General features: G+C 42.1%; 2 protein-coding genes across 3 annotated transcripts; both read left to right on the top strand.

Annotated features, from left to right (window-relative positions):
* The first annotated feature begins 278 nt into the window (after nt 1-278).
* On the top strand, nt 279-2,273 carry LOC107306126 (uncharacterized). The gene is made up of 3 exons (XM_015848994.2): nt 279-939; nt 1,058-1,118; nt 1,483-2,273. Exons 1-3 carry the CDS (start codon nt 751-753, stop codon nt 2,271-2,273), a joined length of 1,041 nt encoding a protein of 346 aa, XP_015704480.2. The 5' UTR covers nt 279-750.
* Nucleotides 2,274-11,519: 9,246 nt separating this feature from the next.
* Nucleotides 11,520-22,123, top strand: TYRP1 (tyrosinase related protein 1). Of its 2 annotated transcripts, XM_015848995.3 has the most exons (8): nt 11,520-11,701; nt 12,149-12,621; nt 14,992-15,314; nt 16,382-16,586; nt 17,966-18,133; nt 19,755-19,934; nt 21,219-21,365; nt 21,821-22,123. In XM_015848995.3, exons 2-8 carry the CDS (start codon nt 12,240-12,242, stop codon nt 22,024-22,026), a joined length of 1,611 nt encoding a protein of 536 aa, XP_015704481.2. In that variant the 5' UTR covers nt 11,520-11,701; nt 12,149-12,239; the 3' UTR covers nt 22,027-22,123.
* Nucleotides 22,124-23,238: the final 1,115 nt, after the last annotated feature.

The raw sequence follows: 23,238 nt of genomic DNA, 5'->3' as shown, positions 1-23,238 counted from the left end.
AAGCCTCATCGACAGGCTCTGGCTGATCTGGTGACCTGCAGTAGACACTCACCACAAGACTCCCTTTGATGCCTTGGTCTCTGACTGTCACCCTTAGGCTGTGGACTTGCTCATGACTGCTCTTTAGGGACACCTCTTTATCTTCTATTCCCTTCCTGATGGAGACAGAAACACCCCCTCTCCACCTCCCCCAACTCTCTACTACGACCAGAAGGGAGGTTGTAGGAAGGTGAGGGTTGGCCTCTTCTCCCAGGTAGCAGCAACACGATGAGAAGGAACAGCCCTAAACTGCACCAAAGGAGGTCCAGGTTGGATGCGGGAAAATGTATTCTTTGAAAGAATGGCGAAGATCAAGAATGGCACTGGAACAGGCTGGGCCACACAGGGAGGTGCTGGAGTCACCATCCCTGGGGTGTTCAAGAAATGTGTAGATGTGTCTCTTGGGGATATGGTTTGTTGGCCTTGGTAGTGATGGGGTGGCAGTTGGGAAGTTGCATGCAGGGCAACATAAGATATGCAGGATGAATCCTTGGGAAATGTGGAGATGAAATGGAAGAGATTAGGCTACTGGGAAGACAAATCAGTGGCAGATGGACCTCAACTGCTGCCATCTCAGAGGAGCCCTCATAACAAGATGGAGGCCAGAGTGAAGTGTGTGCAGACACGGGGTGGACAGCAGGAGGCAGAGTGCCCCACCCAGGCTCCATCTCACAATGTGTCACGGTTCCGGGGTGGGTAGGCAGCTCTGTGATGCCAACACAGTTGGACTCAGTTCTGAGTTCAGAGCGGTGGTCTCACCTCTGCTGTTGCGGTCACGACCGGCGTTTAGCAATGGTTGTTGGCAGCTCTCTCTTTATCCTTATTACCCTTGTCCTTCTTTACGGCCTCATGTTTTTGGTGGCCGGAATCTTCTTGTTCACCGTGAACCAAAACATACAGGTAGGGGAGATTTGAGAGAGGGGCAGACTAGTGGCTAGGGGACTTGTGCTGGGTGAGTCAGGGCAGGGTCTGTGGGACCCCTCAGGAGTGTAACTGTGCCATGTCCGCGTGCCCACAGGCTGGCAGACGACGCTTGCGGTGGAGGAGATGGTGGCAGAGAGCAGTGGCACCAGAGCCAGGTGAGTCCTCTGAGGGTCAGCCTGAGCCCCAGGCTTGCCCAGGAGTATCCATCCCCAGGCAGGCCGGGCCCAGCCTCTGGGAGCAACTGAGCCATGGCTCAGAACCTGGTACAGTGCATCCTGGCCAGATGAGCCCAGGGCATGGGCATCCGATCCTGCCTGGGCCGTGGTGGGTGCATGCTCAGGGCTGGGCCGGGCCTTGTGGCGGGGCAGAGCTGTGGGTGATGAGGGGCAGGAGCCAGTCTGCGGTAACAGATGTGGCAGGCTACCTAAGGCCTGCAGGCCGTGGATTGGACATGCCTGGCCCAGAGCATCCCCAGAGCCCCCGGCCCAGCATGGCTCAGGGCCTCTCCCTGTTTTGCAGGTGCTGAGAGACAGGCAGCCACCAAGCAGAGCAGCCCTCGGCGTGAACCATTGCGCCCCTGCAGTAAGGCGGACCAGAGGCTGTCAGGGCTGCCTGGCTGCCAGCCTGGCACAGCCAAAGTAGCGCTGCTAAAGGACAGCTACACTCAAACGGACATCACAGGCCTGTGTGTAGCTGACACTAAATGTATCAGATGCCAGAGACACAGTGCAGTGGCTACCGTCATCTCAAAACTGTGTCTCAGTCAGGCACGATCCAGAAAGATCTCCATGCACATAGCCAGAAAATGCCTGGAGATAAAGCTTCGATTCTTCCCTGTGAGAGTGAGGAAGTCCATAGAACTGCTGCAACGTTTACAGCAAACACAGGGTCTCCCAGACTGCACACTCAAGAAGAAGTACCCCCTCGATTGTGACCGGATCAGGCGTGCGGCCAGGGCACCAGGATCCCGCCCGATTCCCACCTACTTCTATAGCCGGGAGGCTTTGTTCCTGTCCGAGGAGGAGCGTGAGAAACTGGAGCTGCACATCCGCGCCAAAAAGCTGGAGTGTCTGTCGTTCCACCTCCCTCGTTCTCGTACCCGGCATCCATCAGAGTCCTCGGAGACAGAGTCCACCTGCACATATGTGACTGCTCCGTCTGAGGACTGGACCAAGGAAGATTGTACTGAGGCAGGCCCCAAAAGACACAGGTGGTGGCCTTGGTGGAAGACGTGCCCGAGGGGACTCAAGAGGGTCTGGAGCACCCATGCAGACTGCAGCAGCCCCCCACCTGCCAGTATAACATCATAGGGGAAGATGTAACCATAAACAAGTCAGCAAAGAGCTTATCAGACTGTTTGGTACACCTTATCACTGTGAAGCCCTGGAAGACCAGAGCATGAGACAAAGGGCAAGCATTGTCTGTTTGCATCCAAATGTGGACAGCAGGATCTTTTGATATTTACTTTCAATAAAGCTTTCATCCTTTATCACTGTTGTCTGGGAGAAGTTAGAACCAATTAAGTGATTACAAGAACTGTTAAAGGAACAGGAATGTCTTGCTTGTAAGTGAATGGCATATAAGATGTATGTTAAAAACAATAAAGAGGACTATTCTGATGCTACAAGAAAGTAAGAGAGCTCTCTAACTCGACTGAGCACCAACACATTCTGTAGAGCACAAGAGAACACCACCACCTACGGCAGCTCATCGTTACAGCCCTGCAGTGACCCTGTCCGTGGCTCCAAGAAATCATGCCACTTGCACCATGCCCAGGATGCGGTAGCCATACCAACTGACAAGAAGGTCCACACAGTCTGATGGGAGATGTGATGGATGCCCTAGACAACAAGTATCTCTGTCTCTAAGCCCATCCAAACTGCCTGTAAGGAGAGGAAGGGCCACTCTCAGCATTGCCCCTTCTCTTTAAAAAAAATTCTTTATTTTTCAAAATAAATAAGTTTATTTACTTATGCTGAAGAGCTTTGTCTATGGGAGCCTCCCTGGGGATCGAGGGGGGAGATGGGCTCAGGAGTACCAGGGAAGGTACGCTGTCCCATAGGAGGACACAGAGATTAGGATAAGCCAGTGCCAATTGGCTGGAGCTGCTTCTTCATAATGGCTATGCCTTGGGAGCAGCCTGGGGCTTTGTGACACATCTGGAGCCACAGCAGCGAGTCCTGCACCACCTCATAGCTGATGCAAGGGGACTTCAGGCTCCCACGGCACCAGGAACTGGCCATCAGCTCCTTCTACAGGCAGGCAGGCTTGAGGTAGCTCAGGGTAAGTCCTTTGGCTCACCTTGGCTTGGGATCCAGGAGTCAGCCCTGTCTGGTCTGTGGGGATAGGGATGAGAAAGGTAGCGTGAAGCAGCAGGCAAGGCTGCAGAATGGCTTCTGTTGCCCAAATTCTCCCTTGCACTGGCTAAACAATGCACATATGAAGAACGCAGTTCTCACATTTTGGAAGCAGCCTCCAGGCACTCCCATTTATCGGACAGTAACTTCTGTTCTTTTACGGACCAATTTCCAACTCTCCAGTATGTGAAGATACAGTTGGTCACTCTGCTTTGACACAAAGATGGGAGCTGTGGACTCTTCACCTGCCAGCACTACTCACCCACATTGCTCTGAGGGCCCAAACAGGAGGCTGCTGTCTTAGAGGCTGAGCAATGCTGAGACAAATTTGAATCATAGAGTCATGGAATCACAAGGTTGGAAGGGACCTGCAAGATCATCTACTCTAACCAAATTACCATTGCTACCACGGGCCTCTAAACGGTACCTCATAGTTCGTCATCCAGACACCTCTTAAACAATGCCAGGGATGGCGATTCCACCAACGCCATGGGCAGCCATTCTAGTGCCTGACTCTAGTTCCTTATGCCTAATTTCAACCTCCTCTGGCACAACTTGTGGCCATTTCCTTGGGTTCTGTCTGTTGTCTGGGAGAAGAGGCCAAACCCTCCTCATCACAACCTCCCTTCAGGAAGTTGTGGAGTGCAACAAGTCTCCCCTAAGCCTCCCTTCTGGGACCTTATCAGTCAACAAGGAGCACTGATAGATAATGGAAAGCGGCTCGCCTATCATCTCCGCCAGTTCCCTCAGCACGCTTGGGTGAATTTCATTTGGTCCCATGGACATGTGGCAGTCCAGCTGGAGTAGTAGATCTCTGACTGTGTTCTCCTGAATTGTATCACAGTATCACAGTCTCATGCGGGTTGGAACGGACCTTAGAGATCATCAAGTCCAATCCCCAGGATTCAAGCCTCCTGTGTAGCAGAGCGGCACTTCTACCACTTGCGCCACAGGGAGGGATTCGAACCCGGGCCTCCAGTGTTGCAAAGCGGTGTTCCTACCACTGCGCCACCAGAGTGTGGAGGGTTTTATCTGCTCACCAGCCAAGACTACCAGGTCAGAGACTGGAGTACCCTGAGGATAACTGATCTGACCTTTAAAGACAGAAAAAGACATTCAGAAATTCTGCCTTTTCCTTATTCTCAGTAGTCACATTCCCAGCCTCATCCATCAAAGAATGGCGATTCTCCTTAGTCCTCTTCTAACTGTTGACATATTTGTAAAAGAGTTTATTGTTTCTTTTTACCCCAGCAGCTGGGTTGAGTTCAAGTTGGGCTTTTGACTTTCTGATTTTCAGGGCAGAGCAGGGCAGCTCCTCTCATAGTCTCTCTCACCAGCTGACCAGGAAGTTATCCTCCATACACTCCACAAACCTCCTAGACTACTTCTTTTGTGCTGTGTTGTATTCCCAGCATTTGACCAGGAAGCTGAAGTTCCCCTCTGTTCCCTTGAGGACAAGGGCTGGTGATCACACAGCTTCCACTAAGCTGCTCATAGAACACCTTATCTGTCTTTTCATCCTGGTTTGGCAGCCAATAGCAGATGCCCACCTTGCCAGCCCTAACCTTGGACTTTACCCATAGGGATTCAACCCTATTATCCCCAGCCACAAGCTCGGTAACACCAAAGCACTCTCTAACGCAGAGAGCCACACCACCATTCCTCCTTCCTTGCCTATCCTTCCTGAAATGTTTGTAGCCATCCACTGCAGTACTCCTGTCATGGGAGCAGTCCCACCATGTTTCTGTAGTGGAAATTAGGTCATAGTTAGTGTGCCACACAATGGCTTCCAATTCTTGTTTGTTGCCCATGCTGCGTGCATTGGTATAGATGCACTTCAGATGAGCCCCTCACCTCACCCGTAATCCCATTACCGCTCCCCCAGGCTCATCTCTAGCAGGCCTGGTTTTATCCCCTTCCCCCATCATATCTAGTTTAATGCCCTCTCTACTAGTCCTATCAGCTCCTGGGCAAGAATCTGTTTCCCCCTTTAAGATAGGTGATACCTGTCAGCAGATCTCAGACCAGGTGCCAAGTAGACCTCCCCATGACCAAAGAAACCAAAATTCTTGCCATGTGCACCAGCCTCTCAACCATGTGCTTATAAGGTGGGTTTCCCTGCTCCTCTCAGTGTCCTTCCCTATCACTGTAGGAATACAGGCAAATACTAGCAAGCCTACTCTACAAACTAACCTCCCCAGTCCCCTAAAATCATTTTTTATAGTCCTCAGGCTTCTTTCAGTGACCTCATCACTGCCAGCCTGAACTACCAACAGAAGATAATAATCAGAGAGGCAGATCAGACTAGGAAGTTTCTAGAAATGTCCCTGATCCTGGTCCCAGGGAGGCAGCACACCTCCCTACAGGCAGGACTACATATTGGGCCCTCAGTTCCTCTCAGAAGGGAGTCAACTATGACTATCACCCTCCTTTCTTTACTGGAGGAGGCAGTCTTTAAGCACGGAGCTGATTGCTTCTCCTTAGAAAAGCTTGAATGAGGCAGTCCTCCACACCCTCAGCCACCTCACCCTCCAGTTTCAGGGCTTCAAACATATTACGTAGAGGCACCTGGGGAACCAAGGTAGTTCAGGATGGGGGTTGCCCACATTGCTGAGCTAGGACCTGCTGCCATTCCTCCTCTCCTCTCAAGTTGGCTCTCTCTGTTTGACTGAGGCAAAGGAGAGGGTTGATTACAGTTTTGGGTGGTGCAATCTCTGTGTCTTTCTCACAGAGAATTACACCACCAGTCACTCTTCCACTTGCACTCTCTGATGCTTCTCTCTACCTCCTCCTTAAGTTCCACCATCAGGCTGAGCAGCTCATCCACCTGCTCACACCTCACACAGGTGCATCCTTCCCATCCTCCCCCAGGAGCAGCAGGCTCTGGTACTCACTGCAGCCAGAGTTCTGAACTGCCAAATTTCTGGGCAAGCCCTCAGTCTGGGTTGCCACAATCTTCTTGAGGCAAGCCCATCATCTGGTAGAGCACGTTTGCATGTTTGCATGTTTGAAGCTATGGCCTCAAGGTGTGTCACAGGAAAGCTAGTCTCCTGAGCAAAGACAAAAGACGTGTCCTACCATAAGAGCCACCTCCCACACCTGCTGCTGCAGTAATGCGTAGGCTGTGCTCACACTCAGACTTCCTTCCCTGTTATGGACAACAACACCCTTTTCTCACCTTTTCCCACCTGGCTAGCTTCTGCCCTCCTGAGGGCTGCTTTTAGCCTTGCAGAAAACGGTCAAGCTCAAGCAATAAGAATGGGCAGTGCCAGCTCCACTCCTGCTGGCTCAGCAGCCTGCCCACAGGCTGCCAGCCCCCTGGCACTGGCACAGTGCTTTTTCTGGCTTCAGAAAAGCCCTAAAAATTGCTTATCAGTTGGCCTTTTTGCTTTAGGTCCCTTACCCAGTGCAGTCTTACCTGCCCTGAAGCTGGTCCTTGGGTCCAGATCTGACATCATCTGTATCACGCACACCACCACAAGGAAAGACAGCAGACCAGGTTTCTGCATTCTCATCATAAGCCACGGAGCTGACAGAATATAGGGTACTACTCACAGATTTGTCGTAAACATTTGAGAGGATGGTTCCTTCATCTTTACTGGAAAGTATCAAATCTGCATTCTAATATGCACAGGAGAAGATCTACTCTTAAATTGCTTTTTTTTTTTTGTTGTTAGTTTTGTTTTGCTTCAGTTTGGTTTGTTTTGGTTGTTTTGTTGTTTCTCTATTGCAGTGTATGGTGGATTAGTGGTTGAAATGTCCTTGTTTGTTTAAATTAGAATGTGAAAGCCCTACTTAGTCAGAAAAAAAGAAAAAATATCTTTCCATGTTTTTCACTGTAAATATCACCAGTTATGACAGATCTCAAAAAGTACAGGTATTTTCAAGTTGACGTAAAGGTCTTTGAGTGCTACATGATCCATCAAAGAATCTTAACACTAGCACACCTGTCATCTCTAAAAATTCCTTTCCATAAAAAAATACAAGTTTACTTTTAAAATGATTGACAGATTTTATTTATTTTTCCAGTACCTTTCTACTGACATCATAACTGTACTATCTATGAACCTTGTTGAAATTATGCATAGCTATACAGAAAGAGAGAAATATCTTTGTTAACAATAGTACTAACTTTATTAATCACAGAATCTCAGAACTGTGGGAGTTGGAAGGGACCTCAAGAGATCTTCCAACACCCCTGCTTAAAGCAGATACCCTACAATAGGTCACACAGATAGGCTTCCAGACAGGTCTTGAATACCTCCATAGAAAGAAACTCCACAGCCTCTCTGGGAAACCTGTTCCAGTGCTCCATCACATTTTAACATAAAGATTTTCTTCCACCTATTTGAATGGAACTTTCTATTTTCAAATTTTAGGCCACTATACTTTGTCCTCTCGCTACGCACCATCAAGAGCCTGGCTTCATCCATTTGCCTTCTGCCTCCCTGTAAATATTTATAAACATTAATCAGACTTCCCCTTAGTCTTCTTTTCCCCAGGCTGCACAGACTTAGGTTACACAGCCTTTCCTTATATGGGAAAGGCCCTTTATCATCTTTGTTGCCTCCTTCTGGACTTACAGGAGATCTCTGTCTTTTTTGAACTGAGGAGCCCAAAACTGGACACAATATTCAAATGTGGCCTCACCAGGGCAGAGTAGAGGAGATTACTTCTCTCAGCCTGCTTGTTACACTCTTATAAAATTATCCCAGGAATCACTGGCCTTCTTGACTGCAAGGGCTCATGACCAACCTGCTGTCCTCCATAGCATCCAAATACTTCCAGTGAAGCAAAGTTCAATAACAATTTTTCCACTGAAACTGGTTACAATGAAATATACTCAGTGAAAAAAAAATATATCAGTTTTCTATATAATTCTATTTTCTATATAATTTTCTGATCTTCTGATTCTGGGTGAAGGGAAGTTCTCTCATCTTCTCCAGCAGGCCATCCAGTGAGGATGTGTCCACTTCAAAATTTAATTCATGTAGTGTAGTGGGATACAAAGTAATCATTAAATCATACAATACCATAGGTTGAAAGGGATCTGAAAGCCCACCCAGTTCCAACCTGCTAAAATGGAAACGCTTGCCCAGGGCTCTGTCCAATCTGGCCTTGAACATCTCCAGAAATGAGACTACAAACTTCTCTGTTTGACCTGTTCCTGTGCCTCACCATCCTCTGAGTAAAGAATATCTTCCTCATATCCAATTTCCATCTTCGAGTTTAAAGCCACTCCCCTTTATCCTATCACAGTTAGACTGTGTAAAAACTCAGTGATGGAGAGTGGCTTGACAACTAATAAACTATTGAAAAGGGAGAAAGGGAAGGAAGAGAGGGTGGAAACATCATAAAGTTATTGGTACTACACTGAATCAAGATACAGTGTGTTTGATTACACACTAAATGTAATGGCATGTCATGCATCACTGTTGGGAATGAATAAGTAATGCTCAGAAGAACTATTTCAGTGGCCTAGCAGAGGTGGGTGTATTCTCCTGTTTTTACTTCTGCAGAAGTAGGTGTAAGTAATCAGTTTTCTGCTGAATGCCAGGCGAGGTGTTGGAACTTCGTGATCCTTGAGGTCCCTTCCAACCTGGGTCTTTCTGTGATTCTGTGATTTTGATCATCGAGGTTAGCTGCTTCAGAGCTCTCCCAGACCAAACAGCAGCAACTGACCAGAAGGTACAGGGGAGGTTCAGTCAGTTCCTTCATCCAGGGAACCCCGAGATAACAAAGCAATCTGGCTGCTCTTTCGAGAAGCTACTTGACTGACATAGTGTGGGCATTGCCTGGGAAACGGCTCTGCATTCACGCCCCCTTGCCTTGAAAATGCCTCAGGGAGGGACAGAGAGGAGGAGTCAGGGTGTGTTTGCAGATGTGGTTGCCAAGCCACTCTCCATCATTCTTCAGCAGTCCCGGTTAACCGGGGATGACTTAGAGGACTGGAGACTGGCAAATCACAGAATCACAGAATTATCAAGGTTGGAAAAGACCTAGAAGATCATCTAGTCCAACCATTACCAATACTTCCCAGCTAAACCATATTCCTCAACAGGAATAAATCATATAATATACATATAATAATAATAAATCATATTCCTCAACAATGTGATGCCCATCTTCAAAAAAGGGCTGGAAAGATGATCCTGGTAGCTACAGTCCTATCAGTCTCACTTTAGTGCTGGAGAAGGTTATGGAATGGATAATCTCAGGAGCCATCATGGATCAATTAAAGGTCAGACAGGGGATCAGGCCCAGTCAGCACAGGCTTAGAAATGGAAGATCCTGTCTGACAAACCTGACTCCATTCTGTGACAAGGTTACCCACTTAGTGGATGAAGGTAAGGCTGTCAGTGTGGTATAACTGAACTTCATTAAAGCCTTTGACACTGTTCCCCACAGCATCCTCATGGAGAAGCTGTTGTCCACAGTTAGGATGGACATGCGCTGAGCTGGGTGAAGCACTGGCTTGCTGGCCAGGCCTGAAGAGTTGTGGTCAGTGGAGTCAAATCCAGTTGGTGGCTGGTCATAAGCGGTGTCCCCCAGGGTTGGATACTGGGGCCACTCCTATTTAACATCATTATTAATGATCTTGGTGAGGGGATTGAGTGCAACCTCAGTAAGTTTGCAGATGACACCAAGTTGGGAGGGAGCGCTGATCTGCCTGAGAGAAGAAGGGCACTACAGAGAGAGCTGGGTAGACTGGATCAATATGCCAAGGCAAACTGTATGAGTTTCAATAGGCCATCTGTCAGGTCCTGCATTTTGGTCAGAATCACACCAGGCAACCCTACAGACTTGGAGAGGAGTGGGTGGAAAGCTGCCTGATGGAAAGGGACCTTGGTGTGCTGATGGACAGTCAGCTGAGTATGAGCCAGCAGTGTACCCAGGTGGCCAAGGAGTCCAATGGCATCCTGTCTTGTCCCAGTAATGGTGTGGTGAGCAGGACTAGGGAAGTAATCCTGCCACTCTACTCCACATTGGTGAGGCTTCACCTTGAGTACAGTGTTCGGTTTTGGGCACCTCACTATAGAAAGGACATTGAGGTGTTGGAGCAGCTCTAAAGAGCAACAAGGCTTGTGAAGGGCTTAGAGAACATGCCCTACAAGGAGAGGCTGAGGAAGCTGCAGCTGTTTAGTCTTGGGAAAAGGAGGCTGAGAGTAGTCTTTATTGCTCTCTTAAAATACCTGAAAGGTGCTTACAGAAAGAGCTGGGTCAGTTTCTTCACTGGTGACAGGTGACAGGACAAGGGGAGATGGCCTTAAGTAACTTGTACCAGGGTAAGTTTAGGTTGGATATTAGGAAATACTTCTTTATGGAAAGGGTTGTTAAGCACTGGAATGGGTTCCCCAGGGAGGTGGTTGAGTCACCATCCCTGAGTGTGTGTAAAAACTGTTTGGATGTGGTGCTCAGGGACATGATTTAGCAGGGGGTTGTTAGTTACAGTAGTATGGTTAGGTCATGGTTGGACTCGATGATCTTTAAGGTCTTTTCCAATCTGAATGATTCTATGATTCTATGATCCTATTGTAGCTGAAATTTTAAACAGAAAAGTGCTAATTTATTGTCTTGATTGGATTTAAGATCTATCTTGACAAAAAATTGTCTCACTAAAAACCATCCTTACTGATAAATCAGAAAGAGAATCATGGCTTGAGTTAGGACAGTTTGGGCCCCTGCAGGTACTACTGTAGTGTTTTGTTCAGTCCAGAGAGTGCTTTTCTCTTCTTATTTTTGTTTCTCTGTCTTACACAGCACCCTCTCAGAATTTAGCATTTCAGAATATTCCAATATAATAATTGTGTTTTTATTTGATTATCAAAATAAATAGCTAAATAAATAGTTAAACAGAAAAGTCTAAGCTTAATATCAGAGTGTTTCATTTTCTAAATAATGTGTTTTTGTCATTTATTTCAGCTTGATCTTTACAATAGCATTTGAAGTATTTAAAAAAAAAAAAGAGAGAGAGAGAGAGGTCTGGTATATACAGACTTTCCTACTGTTCTTTGTATGTTTTCAAATGAACCTTTCTTTGCAAGTAATTAAAAAAAGAAAGCCGTTCATAGTTGTTCTGTTTTGAATTCAAGTACTTATCTCTGACCTTTGCTAAAACTTGTAAAATCACAAGGAGATAAGCATGAAAGAAATCATGTGCTGTTCAAGTACTTAAAGTCCAGGGAAAGGCACTGAAGTAGAAAGGGAGATTAATAGAAGGAGAGTGAGGCAAAGCCATGCTGTGTTGGTAGAACACGGATTAGCAAGCAGACTGTAACAGGAAAGAAATTAGCAGTGCTTATTTTGAGTTAGAAACAGCCCCAGAACACAGAGATACAACAGGATCTCAGCAGAGAAGAGGTGCCAGAAACACAGAAGAGGTACAATGCATGGAGAATTGTACCTTCATTTTCCAATGAAGCTGACATTAAGAACAGCAAGCAGATACAGAAGGATAGCTAGAAAATAGGGTACATTAGTTAAATGCAGTAGGGAAAAATTTGAACTTAAAGAAAAAATGATTGGAAAAATAGGTACCTTAAACAAGACTAAATATTTTTGTGGTAGTGATGTAAATCTGGCTGGCAGATGTGCAGGATGAATGAAACTTTGGGAACTGTTTAATAGTCAAGGAGTAAATATATCTCCTCAGGTTATTGCTGTTTTTTGTATAGATAATTAGAGAAGGAAATAACAGTAGAAATTGTTGTCTTTTCCAGTTAGGTCACCAAAGTATGTGGTTCAGAGGCACTTGCTGAGGTGGAAGGAGTGGACTGGAGGTTTATTTTGCTTGTTTTCACTCTTTATCTGTCTTTCTCTTGGTGTAGAGGGAGCTGGGTGTCCTGTCACTGAAGAGGAGACAAAAGTGTATGCGGACCACAGTTCTCAGAAGGAGCCAGCTCTGCTGAACCTGTTGCCATGCAGCTCTCCATGCTGCTGTTCCTTTCCCTGCCACTACTTCTTAACATGTTCGAACCAGTCGGAGCTCAGTTCCCTCGCCAGTGCGCTACCATCGAGTCTCTGAGAAGCGGCATATGTTGTCCAGATTATTTCCCTGTATTTGGGCCCGGTACTGACCAGTGTGGAGTGTCTACAGGGAGGGGCCGGTGTGTACAGGTGACAGTAGACTCACGACCCCATGGCCCACAGTACATCCATGATGGGAGGGATGACCGTGAGCAGTGGCCCATACGCTTCTTCAACCAAACCTGCAGGTGCAATGGTAACTTCTCTGGTTACAACTGTGGGTCGTGTCGCCCTGGATGGACTGGACCTACCTGTAGCCAGCAAATCAATATAGGTAAGAACATCAGAAATATGACATGAAAACTGTCTGTAGGCATCTTGATTTTAAATGCATCCAGATTATCTTTTTTTTCTTTAAAAGATAAAATGTCCCTTAAGTTTATATAAGAAGGTACTATAGCTGTTAATGGCAGCTGTTAAGTGAGCCATCTAACTTATGTACAAAGCACCTATGCTGACTACACAATAAAAGGAAGAAACAAAACCTGTAGTCAAAGCAAGATTAAAACCAAACCCACTAAAGAATAGAATATGTTCATGTTTGAATGAATGTTCTGATATCCTGATGAGTATCTTGTAGATAGTTTAAGTATGATAGTAGCTCTTCTGATTCACAGTCCCATAACACATTTCCAGTCTACACACCTCACCCTGTGAATTTTTACTTACCCAGTTTCTACCAATGTCTTTAAAAGCCTTAATATAAGCTATTCAGATGAGACAGTATAGTGACAGATGGACCTTTCTGAGCTCTGAAAAAAATAAAAGAAATAGTTACAAAGTACCTGTAGGAGCAGAAAAATGCTGAATAATGCAGGTAAATTTAAAAACAAACAAACAAACAAAAAACAACAGGTGATATTGGATCTTTTTTTGTAACTCAAAGCCATATGAATGAACAAGATTTTACTGTTTATCAGTGGAAGTTTAAAGATGATATTGAAATGCTGTAAAATTTATAATCCCTCAAATGATTAATGGATTTCATTGACATGAGAAACAGCAGGTCCCTGACATAAATGTGCAGTGCCCCTTGAAGAATCAGAACTCACCACTGCCATTATTTTCACCAGATAGGAAATACTCAATGAATGTGAGGACATGCTCCATCAACAGTTAACAAAGCAAAGTTTACCAGTTCTAATATTAATAATCATACTTCCTAAAAACAGCTTCTAGAGAGCTATGGGAAAGGCCTTAAGATTTTATTCATCCTCTAAGCTTCAATAAGCAAACTACAAGCATGACTCATGTATTGAAGTGGCTAAGTCAAGTGGCACCCTCTAATTCTCTTAGCCAATTTCTATTAACAGTGACAACAACTCTGAAAAGTAACAAAAGAATAAAAAATACTAGCAGACAAAAACTTAGAATAGTAAATCTGAGGGTAAACTAAAAGCAACTGTAGCTGATATAAGAGCATTTTTTGCTTTATTTTTCTCTAGAATATTAAGCTAATCACATTTATCATGCATAACAATGTAAATATAAATGTGATAAATTAACTTATTATTATGCTTTATGTTTCTGTATGGAGATCACCTCTATCCATCCATAAATTTGTCCTCTGTTGCTTAGACATTAGAAATAATTATTGGATTATTTTCACATAGCTGTATAAAATATTTTAAAATGCATTTTGGTGCCTTCAGATCTTCTGAATTCACTAAATTCATTTTCTAATAGTCCTAAAATTTTATTGTGGAGAATCATACATATATTTTGGAAAATAATGTGTTAACAACCTACTTGAAGTCAACAACAAAAAAAATACCCATTAGAGTATCCAAGCAGAAAAGCATGTATTTCAGGATTCAGAGTCCTTGGATGAAATTCATGCTTCAGAACAGCATTTCTATAAACCTCAGTGAGGCTAAAGTACCCTTTACTGAATCAACTTCATTTTATACAGTGAATTATATTTCTTTTTCATCTTTTTCATTCATGCTGGAGACATACTGTTTCTTTTATCAATATAAACTCACTTGGCTCTTATGGATTACACAGTATGTTTAATAATGAAAATGAGTGCACTGTGAAGAACAGCTTTGTGGTTTTTTTTATCTTGGTTTCAGTCTAAACATAGCATGAAATCTTCTCAGCCCTGTGGGACTGCTACTGAGTTGACTGTTCCTTTTCTGATACTCTGATATTTTAGAAAGTCATCTTCTCTCCTTGTCTGTAATTTTCTCAGTCTCTATATGGATAAAAATAATTTAAAATACATAGGTTGCTCCACAGGTAATGTGTCCTATTTATTTCCATGGAAACTACAACAGACACAAGTAGCACAAAAAAACTATTGGATAGAACAGTAAAAGTAGGAAGTATTACTTTCAGAACAGCCCTCACAATTTTTGGGATATAACCATTAACACATACCTACTTATAACAGTAGCAGATAATGACATTCAGAAGGGATGAATAAGGTTTCAGACTTTATTTTCACTCAAATTAACCTTTCTGGTACTTTTTTTAAAAATTATTTTTACACTGATTTGCCTTAACAAATTCTTGAGGAATGCTTGAAGAGAAAGTGACTTACTCAAATTTATTAAGAACAAAATAAATTAGTCTTGTGAAATCAGACTTCAGTTTCCAATTCTATGTGATTTTTTTTTTCTTTTTTCCTGTATTATCGTAGTCAGAAGGAATCTTTTGGATCTTAGTACAGAAGAGAGAAGACGTTTTGTGAATGCTCTTCATCAAGCCAAGGTGACAATCCACCCTGATATTGTCATTGCCACAAGGAGACGTGAAGAAATATTTGGACCAGATGGCAACACACCACAGTTTGAAAATATCTCCATTTATAACTACTTTGTGTGGTCTCACTATTATTCTGTTAGGAAGACTTTCCTTGGTGCAGGGCAGCAGAGCTTTGAAAGAGTTGATTTCTCTCATGAGGGACCTGCTTTCGTCACATGGCATAGGTATCATCTACTGCAACTTGAAAGAGATTTGCAGGTAAGATTAGCATTAATGCTGAGTCATGTGCTCCTACTGTGCTTGGTATGGATGAATTTTTCATTCTCATGTTATCTCATAATAGCTAAAAATTACAGCAGCTTTTACCATACTTTGAAATTTTGCTTCAATTTCAGTATCAAAAAGTTATACTAAACTTACTGGAATGTATTTACATTTTAGACAGATATTATAAAAGTGCTAATAGTAATAATATCTCAATTAAATTAATAGCAAAAAAAACAAGTTATATAAAATTCAATGTAAAATTGAATACATATTCTGGATTAGCCCACAGAAAGCCACAGAAAGCATTTTAAAGGACCAAAATAATAATTGATAGTTTTGTATCAAAGCCACAATTCTTGACTAACTTAAACTAATCAAAACAGCAGAAATTCTAAAGAAAAGTATTGCAGAGATTCAGAATAGTGTTATTTCTACAATCAGTACAACTGGTTAGACAAATTTATGTTTTGTGAGACTGCTTCATAAATAAGCAATTCTCTTGTTTCCCTTTCTTCATGTAGAATCATTCATTAAAAATAAATAAATAAATAAATAAATCCTGGTAAATGCACAATGGAAATGAGGCAGTGCTCCAGAGTTTTTAAATTCCAAACCAAACTAGAACCAGACAATGACAATCTGAAAGATCAGTATTCCTTTTCCTTCCTTTTCTACCTGCTCAGTTATTCCACAATTGGCTTATTTTTTTCAGTGTTCTACAAGCATCACTGCATTTGTCAGGTCTTCAAAATATAGAGGAAAATGGGGTATAAGTATTAAATGGTGTTTCTTACTACTAACAGTACGGTTTTGTTGAACAGGGGGATTTGAGAGTTAGTTCAGTGGTCTAAGAATCTCTTTTGGTGAACAAGCACAGATATCAAAGTGAAAAGCTACTGAAAGCTTTTCCATAAATTTCCTTAGATTTTCTCATTTCCATGAAGCAGGACTGTGGTTCTTTTTAAGATATATTTAATGGTTTTTCAATATCCCTCCAGCAGTATATATCATAGATGCCTGTGGCAGAGATTTACTAGTGCTATGCTTATGTATTTTAGAATATGCTACAGGATCCCAGTTTTGGCCTACCCTACTGGAACTTTGCAACAGGACAAAACACCTGTGATATCTGCTCAGATGACTTGATGGGAGCTAGAAGCAATTTTGATGTCTCTCTGATCAGCCAGAATTCAATATTCTCTCAGTGGCGTGTGCTGTGTGAAAGTATAGAAGACTATGATAGCTTGGGAACCATTTGTAACAGTAAGTATGACCAGTGAAAGATGTTTGGAGAGAACATTCCTTTAATAAAAGGATTTTGCATGACATTGGATTTTTCCAGCTATAAAAAGTTTTTAAAAAAACTTCAAGTGTCTTTTTTTTTTTTTTTTTGACTCAATACATACATCAGTATTCTGATATAATAGTTATCACCTATCTTTTACTGAAGTAATAAATATCTTGAAACAGAGAAAGAGTGAAATGCTTTTACTCCTCTTCTTAAGAAATTACCAGATCATAGAATCATTTGAGTTGGAAAGGATCGGTAAAGGTCATCTTTTCTAAATCCCTTGCCATGAACAGGGACATCTACAGCTCGATCAGATTGCTTGGAGCCCTGTATAGCCTGACCTTGAATGTCTCAAGGAATGGAGCATCCACCAACTCTCAGGACAGCCAACATTTTCCAGTGCTTCTCTACCCTCATCATAAGAAACTTTTTCCTTATATCCACTCTAAATCTCTCCCATATTAGACTGAAAACTTTTCCACTTGTGCTATCACAACAAGCCCTGCTAATGATTCTGTCCTCTTCTTCCTTATAGCCCCCCCTTCAGATACTGAAAGGCTGCTATCAGGTCACCTCGGAACCTTCTCTTCTCCAGTCTGAACAGCCCCAGCTTTCTCAGCCTGTCCTCATAGGAGAGGTGTTCCTTCTTAAGAAGTGCCTGCTTAACTCTTGTGTCATGTGTAATTTGAAATGTCACTGTCATGTTTTAACTGAACCTTAAGCTTTCTTCTTACTTCTCTGCTTACAACCTTCAACGTTTACATTTCTAAAGAGAAAAAATATGTAAATAGATATGCTATGTGGAGTGTGTTTTGAATATGAGGAGTACAGAATCTTATTACACTTAGCTACGAGAGCTAAAACTCCGGTATCTGCATGAACATAGAGTATTATAAAGTATAGAATTATTATTATTCATTAATTAATAATACTGACATCATTGCATACCTAGTTATCTATAACACTTTCCCCAGCTACTTCATCAGGATCTTCTCAAAATATTATTCTAGATCTCATCAAGAGATTATATTGAAAAACTACAGGAAATTCTCCCAAAACATTTGTAGAACCACAAATTTCAGTAAGAAGTACCTAGATGCTTTCTGAAACCACCTGTGCAAAGGACTAGAAAAACACAGATTAACGCAGAGAACTTTCTGAGGATTTAGGTTACTTTCCTGAGTGGAGGATCTGACTACTCTTTGATTTGGTTTAAAAGTCATTTGTGTGATCTATTTTTTTTTTTTTTCTTTTCTTTTCTTTTTCCCCCACAATTCAATCATTAGAAGGATGCATCCTCTGGTCTAGTGCTCTACATCATTTTTGTTTTCTCACTTCTCCTCACCCCCAGGCACTGAGGGTGGTCCCATCCGCAGAAATCCTGCTGGAAATGTTGCAAGGCCCATGGTACAACGTCTTCCAGAGCCTGAGGATGTTGCTCTTTGTTTGGAAGTTGGTATATTTGACACTCCTCCTTTTTATTCCAATTCAACAGACAGTTTCCGTAACACAGTGGAAGGTAAGCAATGCAAACAAAAGGACTTGGAACACCTCCAAATACATCAGGAGAGCAGACTCAGTTTTTTTCCTGTTGAAAGTGAGCTTGGAGACAGCTTATAGGATGCTAAGAATATACTGTTCTTAGAATTAAGTATTAGCTTATTAACAGAAATAACTCTGGATTAATTACTGGATAATTACTCTAAATAAACTGATAGTGTATGTCAGTTCTTCAAGTGTATAAAAATCTTAAAAGTGTTTCACAGGTGTACTAAGCAGAATCTAGCAGACATCCACCCCGAGTACAATTCTCCTAATAAAATGTTGCTGCAGAGGAGAACAGACAACTTTTGACCACAGAAAGATGAAGAAGCCTTATTGTCCTTAAGCAAGTCAAATGTGCTCACAGAAGCTATTCTTGTATGTTAATTATAACAAACAAAATAAAGAAAAAGCCTTGGTAGTACATGTTGGAATTACATCGAAGTAGTAGTAGTTGAGGTCTCCTTGATCTGGACATGCTGCAAGATTTACTGGTAGGCAGGTCAATCCTTCTTTCTCAGCCATATGGCTCTGTCCTTCTTCCTCAAACTCTGCACTTTAAGTTTTCGGTCACTGGGGTGTGAACATACATATCACAGAATAGAAACCAACATAAAGGTTAGAGCCACACTATTAGCCAGCATCCTGGTGTTTTCTTCTGCACTTTAATAATCCAGAGTTTTTAAATGGAAAGACTTATGCAAGCAGTTTTGAAATTTATGAATAGAGTTATGAAATGACAGTTCAGATCACTGTCTAATACAAACAAACATGCAAATATTCTGACTCTCTTGAAGAAGCGTCATTTATATGACAGAGTAGAATCAGCTCCATTTTCTTGCTTTTGGAGAACAAAACCAAGTATCTGCACCAATCTTTTAAGTGTATATAAAAGTTTGGGATGCTTATCACATCTGGAAAGTGTGCTATCAGTTTCTAGGTATCTAAAAATAGCTTCAGCCAGTTAACAGTACTGATCTGATTCTGAAAAGACTGACCCACTTGAATACAGGAAAGCTTTTCAGAATGCTTCAGATCTTGACTTACAGCATTGGAGTTACCAGGTGGTGGATACTGGCAGCATTTTGTGGAGGCACTTCTTTGAGGCTCTCTGAGATGTGCTAGCAGAATACAAGGAAATGATTGGGAAAAACATAACAGCTGGCAAATTTCAGTAGAAGGTAACATCTTAAAACTTAATCCTGCAGTCAAAAGTTATTTCAGTTAAACTGAGAGATGTTTGTGTTCAAAATATAAAACTTAATTATCATGTTCTTATGTGCTTTATTTTGGCTGTTTTTGCTACAGATTCCATCAGCCTGGCACTCTGCATTCTCAACATTCTTTCTTAAAGCATATTTTAGTCTGAAAGTTGCACATGGGAATTATGCTTGGGAATTATTCATCCTAGGGACATTTCTCAAATGCCAGCAGGTAGAGAATAAGCTACTCATTTATGTCAAACAAAGCAGCACAAGAACATGAAAGCCTTTCAGATTAAAAATAATATCCAGTTGGGACTGCAGCTTGCAAACAAGATGTTCACTGGGATTTTTTGTGTTGTTTTTTTTTGTGTTGTTCTTTGTTTACATACTCAGGGTACAGTGATCCTTCAGGGAAATACGACCCGGCAGTTCGAAGCCTTCACAACCTGGCCCATCTATTTTTGAATGGAACAGGAGGGCAAACACATTTGTCACCAAATGATCCCATTTTTGTCCTCCTGCACACCTTTACAGATGCTGTTTTTGATGAGTGGCTGAGAAGGTATTCAGCTGGTAAGATGTACTCATGGATGGAGATGGGAGGGAAGGTTGTCAGTCTTTGCAGTCACAAGATGTCAGAAGTTTCTGGTGGGACAGCAAGATGTTTCCAAGCTCAGGAGAGAAGACTAGAATTCTAGCAGTTAGTAAAGTTAATGAAGACAGAGTAATAGCAAGTAAGCTTGCTTCCTCACCCCTCTGACATCCATTTTCAGATCACTGTCTGTGAAATGACTTGAACACAAATGCCAGGCATAATTCAAGAAAATTCAGTGTGCAAAATCATGATCTCTGGCAGTGTAACCATCTAAGCTGAAAATACTGTGGATATTCCCTTTGTGTTTGGGGTATTTGCATTTCCTCCTCACAAGAAAAAGCAGTTGCATTGCATATCCTCGCCACTGATTCTGAACACATTTTTTATTCATTACTAGAATTCCAGAACCATATTAATATCTATAGCTATTCCTCTTAAGATATTTCATATATAAATTATGGTAATTGTTGTAACTGTTGCTGCCTGTGCTTGTTCAATTCTGAAATGAAAAAAGGAAAGGAATAAAGAAGAAAATGAATGAAAGTGAAATCAAGGAAGGAAGGATAGAAGGAATTGTAAAGAATGAAAGAAGGATGTAAAAATGAAAAGAAGGAAGGAAAGAGACTGGTATCAGTGAACTGGGGAGAGAGTTCTGTGTAACCCAGACATCTGTGCTCTGGTCTGCACAAAGAAGCAGCTGTATTACTCTTAAACAATCCAGCCCCCTCCTCCTCCTCCAGATGACAGTTGCACAACTGAGACTTCTTTGTGCAGCTTCCGCAACCTGCAGCATGGGCTTTCCCATGCCAACTCTTGAGGAAAAAAAACGTATGTCTTTTGGGTACTTACATGACATATCACAAGCCTTAACATTATATTACTGAATGGAAGTTTGTCTTCTTGGTTTTTTTTTCTTCAGCTGACCTTCTTCTGATTTACCATAAAATTCCAGAAAACTTCCATTGGAATCATACCAGCTGCCCATTTTAAATGCTTGAGAGATCTTTGACACTGTTGCAGTGTTAGATGACTGCAAAAAGGGTTTTCTCATCTTCATGTTTGTACTCCTTCTTGTTCAAGCAGAAAGAAATGAGAAGTTTACCACAGGCCTAATTCTTAACAGTTTAGCAGGAGGGCAGGAGAGGAGAAGAAAGAAGCTTCTCAGACACCCTGAGTCACTATTTACAAAAATTTGAAATCTTGCAAATGATATAATGATTTCAATTTTATTTACAGAAGTGTGATTTAAATTTCTGATTTAGATATCTCTACATATCCACTGGAGAATGCCCCTATTGGACACAACCGGGAGTACAACATGGTGCCTTTCTGGCCTCCAGTTACCAATAATGAAATGTTTGTTACTGCACCAGAAAACCTGGGATACAGCTATGACATTGAGTGGCCAGGTAAACATTCCAATCTAGGTGTTAACGCTTTTTCTCTCACCATGTCTTTCTCCCCTAAAATTTTTGTAATTTGTTCAAATTATGTAATATTTGATGCCTGTTTCTCTTCTGATCTTCCGAATCAGTTGCATTTGAGATTTAGTACAAATTCATAGCTAACCATTGCAAACAGCTCTCACTACCCACCAGAGTTCTTGAGGAAGTTCTTACTTGTATCTAACATTTGCACTATGTCCATATTTCTGCATCATGCATCTTACTTAAGTTACTTGATAGGGTGCAAACCAGACACCAGAAGAGAGGCCCAGGCCCATTTCTCATGTTTTGGAACAAATATTCAACCAAAATTTCAGCTTCTGCTAATTCAAAATTCAGTAAATCATGACAGATATCAAGCTTTGGCCTGTCCCTCTAATAAATTTCTAATAACTTTCTTATTTCTTTCTTTCCTTTAGGTCGGGCTCTCCGTGTAACAGAAATGATAACTATTGCAATAGTGACTGCACTCGTTCTTGTTGCAGTTATCTTTGCTGCTGCTGCATGCATTGTACGTGCCAAGAAGAATAGAGATGAGCTGCATCAGCCTCTTCTCACTGATCAGTATCAACACTACTCAGATGATTACGATGGCATAGCAACACCAAGCCAGTCTGTCGTTTGAAGAGATGGCATTTTTTGCTTGTGACTAAAACCAATTATTTTGTTGTATTTTTAAATGTTTGTCATCCAACTGCTTTAAAATAAAGAGCATAAACTGTCATCTGTCTTGATATATTTGTTTCAGGCTTCACCTCCACCCTCATCACACTCAGGTATCAATAAATCATCCTTTGAAATGCTAATTCTATGTTGACTTCAGTAGAATTTCACTCATTCTTCAGGGCTCACCTACAGGCTTTCTTCATGCATATTTCTGAAAAAGATCTGGTAAAATTTAATAACATGCTGAAACTCCATGTCATTTGACTTTACTTAGCCTCTATATCCATAATTCTTTTGCAGGGTATTTTTGTGAATGTGTAAGTCAGTTGAGAATGGGACTAAGCAATTGCAGAGCTGAGCAGCAAAGGCCACTTGATTCAAAAACATAGTCAAAATGCAAGTCAGACCTCTCAGCTAGGTGAGCAGAGCTGTGCTTCCATTGTGCTAGGCATGGAGCTACAAGGAAATGCTGAGAGGAACATTATACCTGAAATCCATAATTTCTTTTGGAATACTCAGTGCTTTTGGGTGTCTGTGAGAAGAGATCACCACTAAGAACAACCTCCAGCATTTCGACACTACAGCCCTGCATTCAAGCAACTGCTTGAAGAATGTGGCCCTTTGCATCCTCTGCCATTTCCAGCCATTCTTTCTATCCGCTGTGCTAAACTCTGTGGTTACAGTGAGTTATGAAGTGTGCTCAAAACACACACAGGATGCAAATGGATACATATTTTACACCTTGACAGTGATGCAAATAGTAAAGAAAGTACAAACCATAAGAACATGGACAGAAAAACATCAAAATGTAATGTATGCAGCTTATATTTAGGCAGAAAATTTTCATCTGTGACTCTCAAGTCACAAAAGTAAATTGGACAACAGACTTTTGGTTTGCAGTCTTCGGTTTTCTTACACTTTAGCCAATTAATATAGCAGTTACACAAATAGAAGTTCAGATTTCACCTTAAATGGCTGTATTCTTGCCTGCACCAAGTAGCAACCTAAAAAAATCATCCACTTCAGTGATTTCAGTGGATTAAAGTAGGGCCATCCAAAGTACTTTGGATCAAGGTCAAGAGATCTGGATTTTTTTCTTAGCTGTGTTACTGACCTGTTGAATGTTCTTAGGTAATGCATTTTTACCATGGTGAGTCATTTAACTCAATTA

The sequence above is a fragment of the Coturnix japonica genome, chromosome Z (genome assembly GCF_054131305.1).
Source record: "Coturnix japonica strain WE chromosome Z, WE-NBRP24, whole genome shotgun sequence".
Classification (NCBI taxonomy): domain Eukaryota; kingdom Metazoa; phylum Chordata; class Aves; order Galliformes; family Phasianidae; genus Coturnix; species Coturnix japonica.
This window is presented reverse-complemented; position numbering and strand designations above follow the sequence as displayed.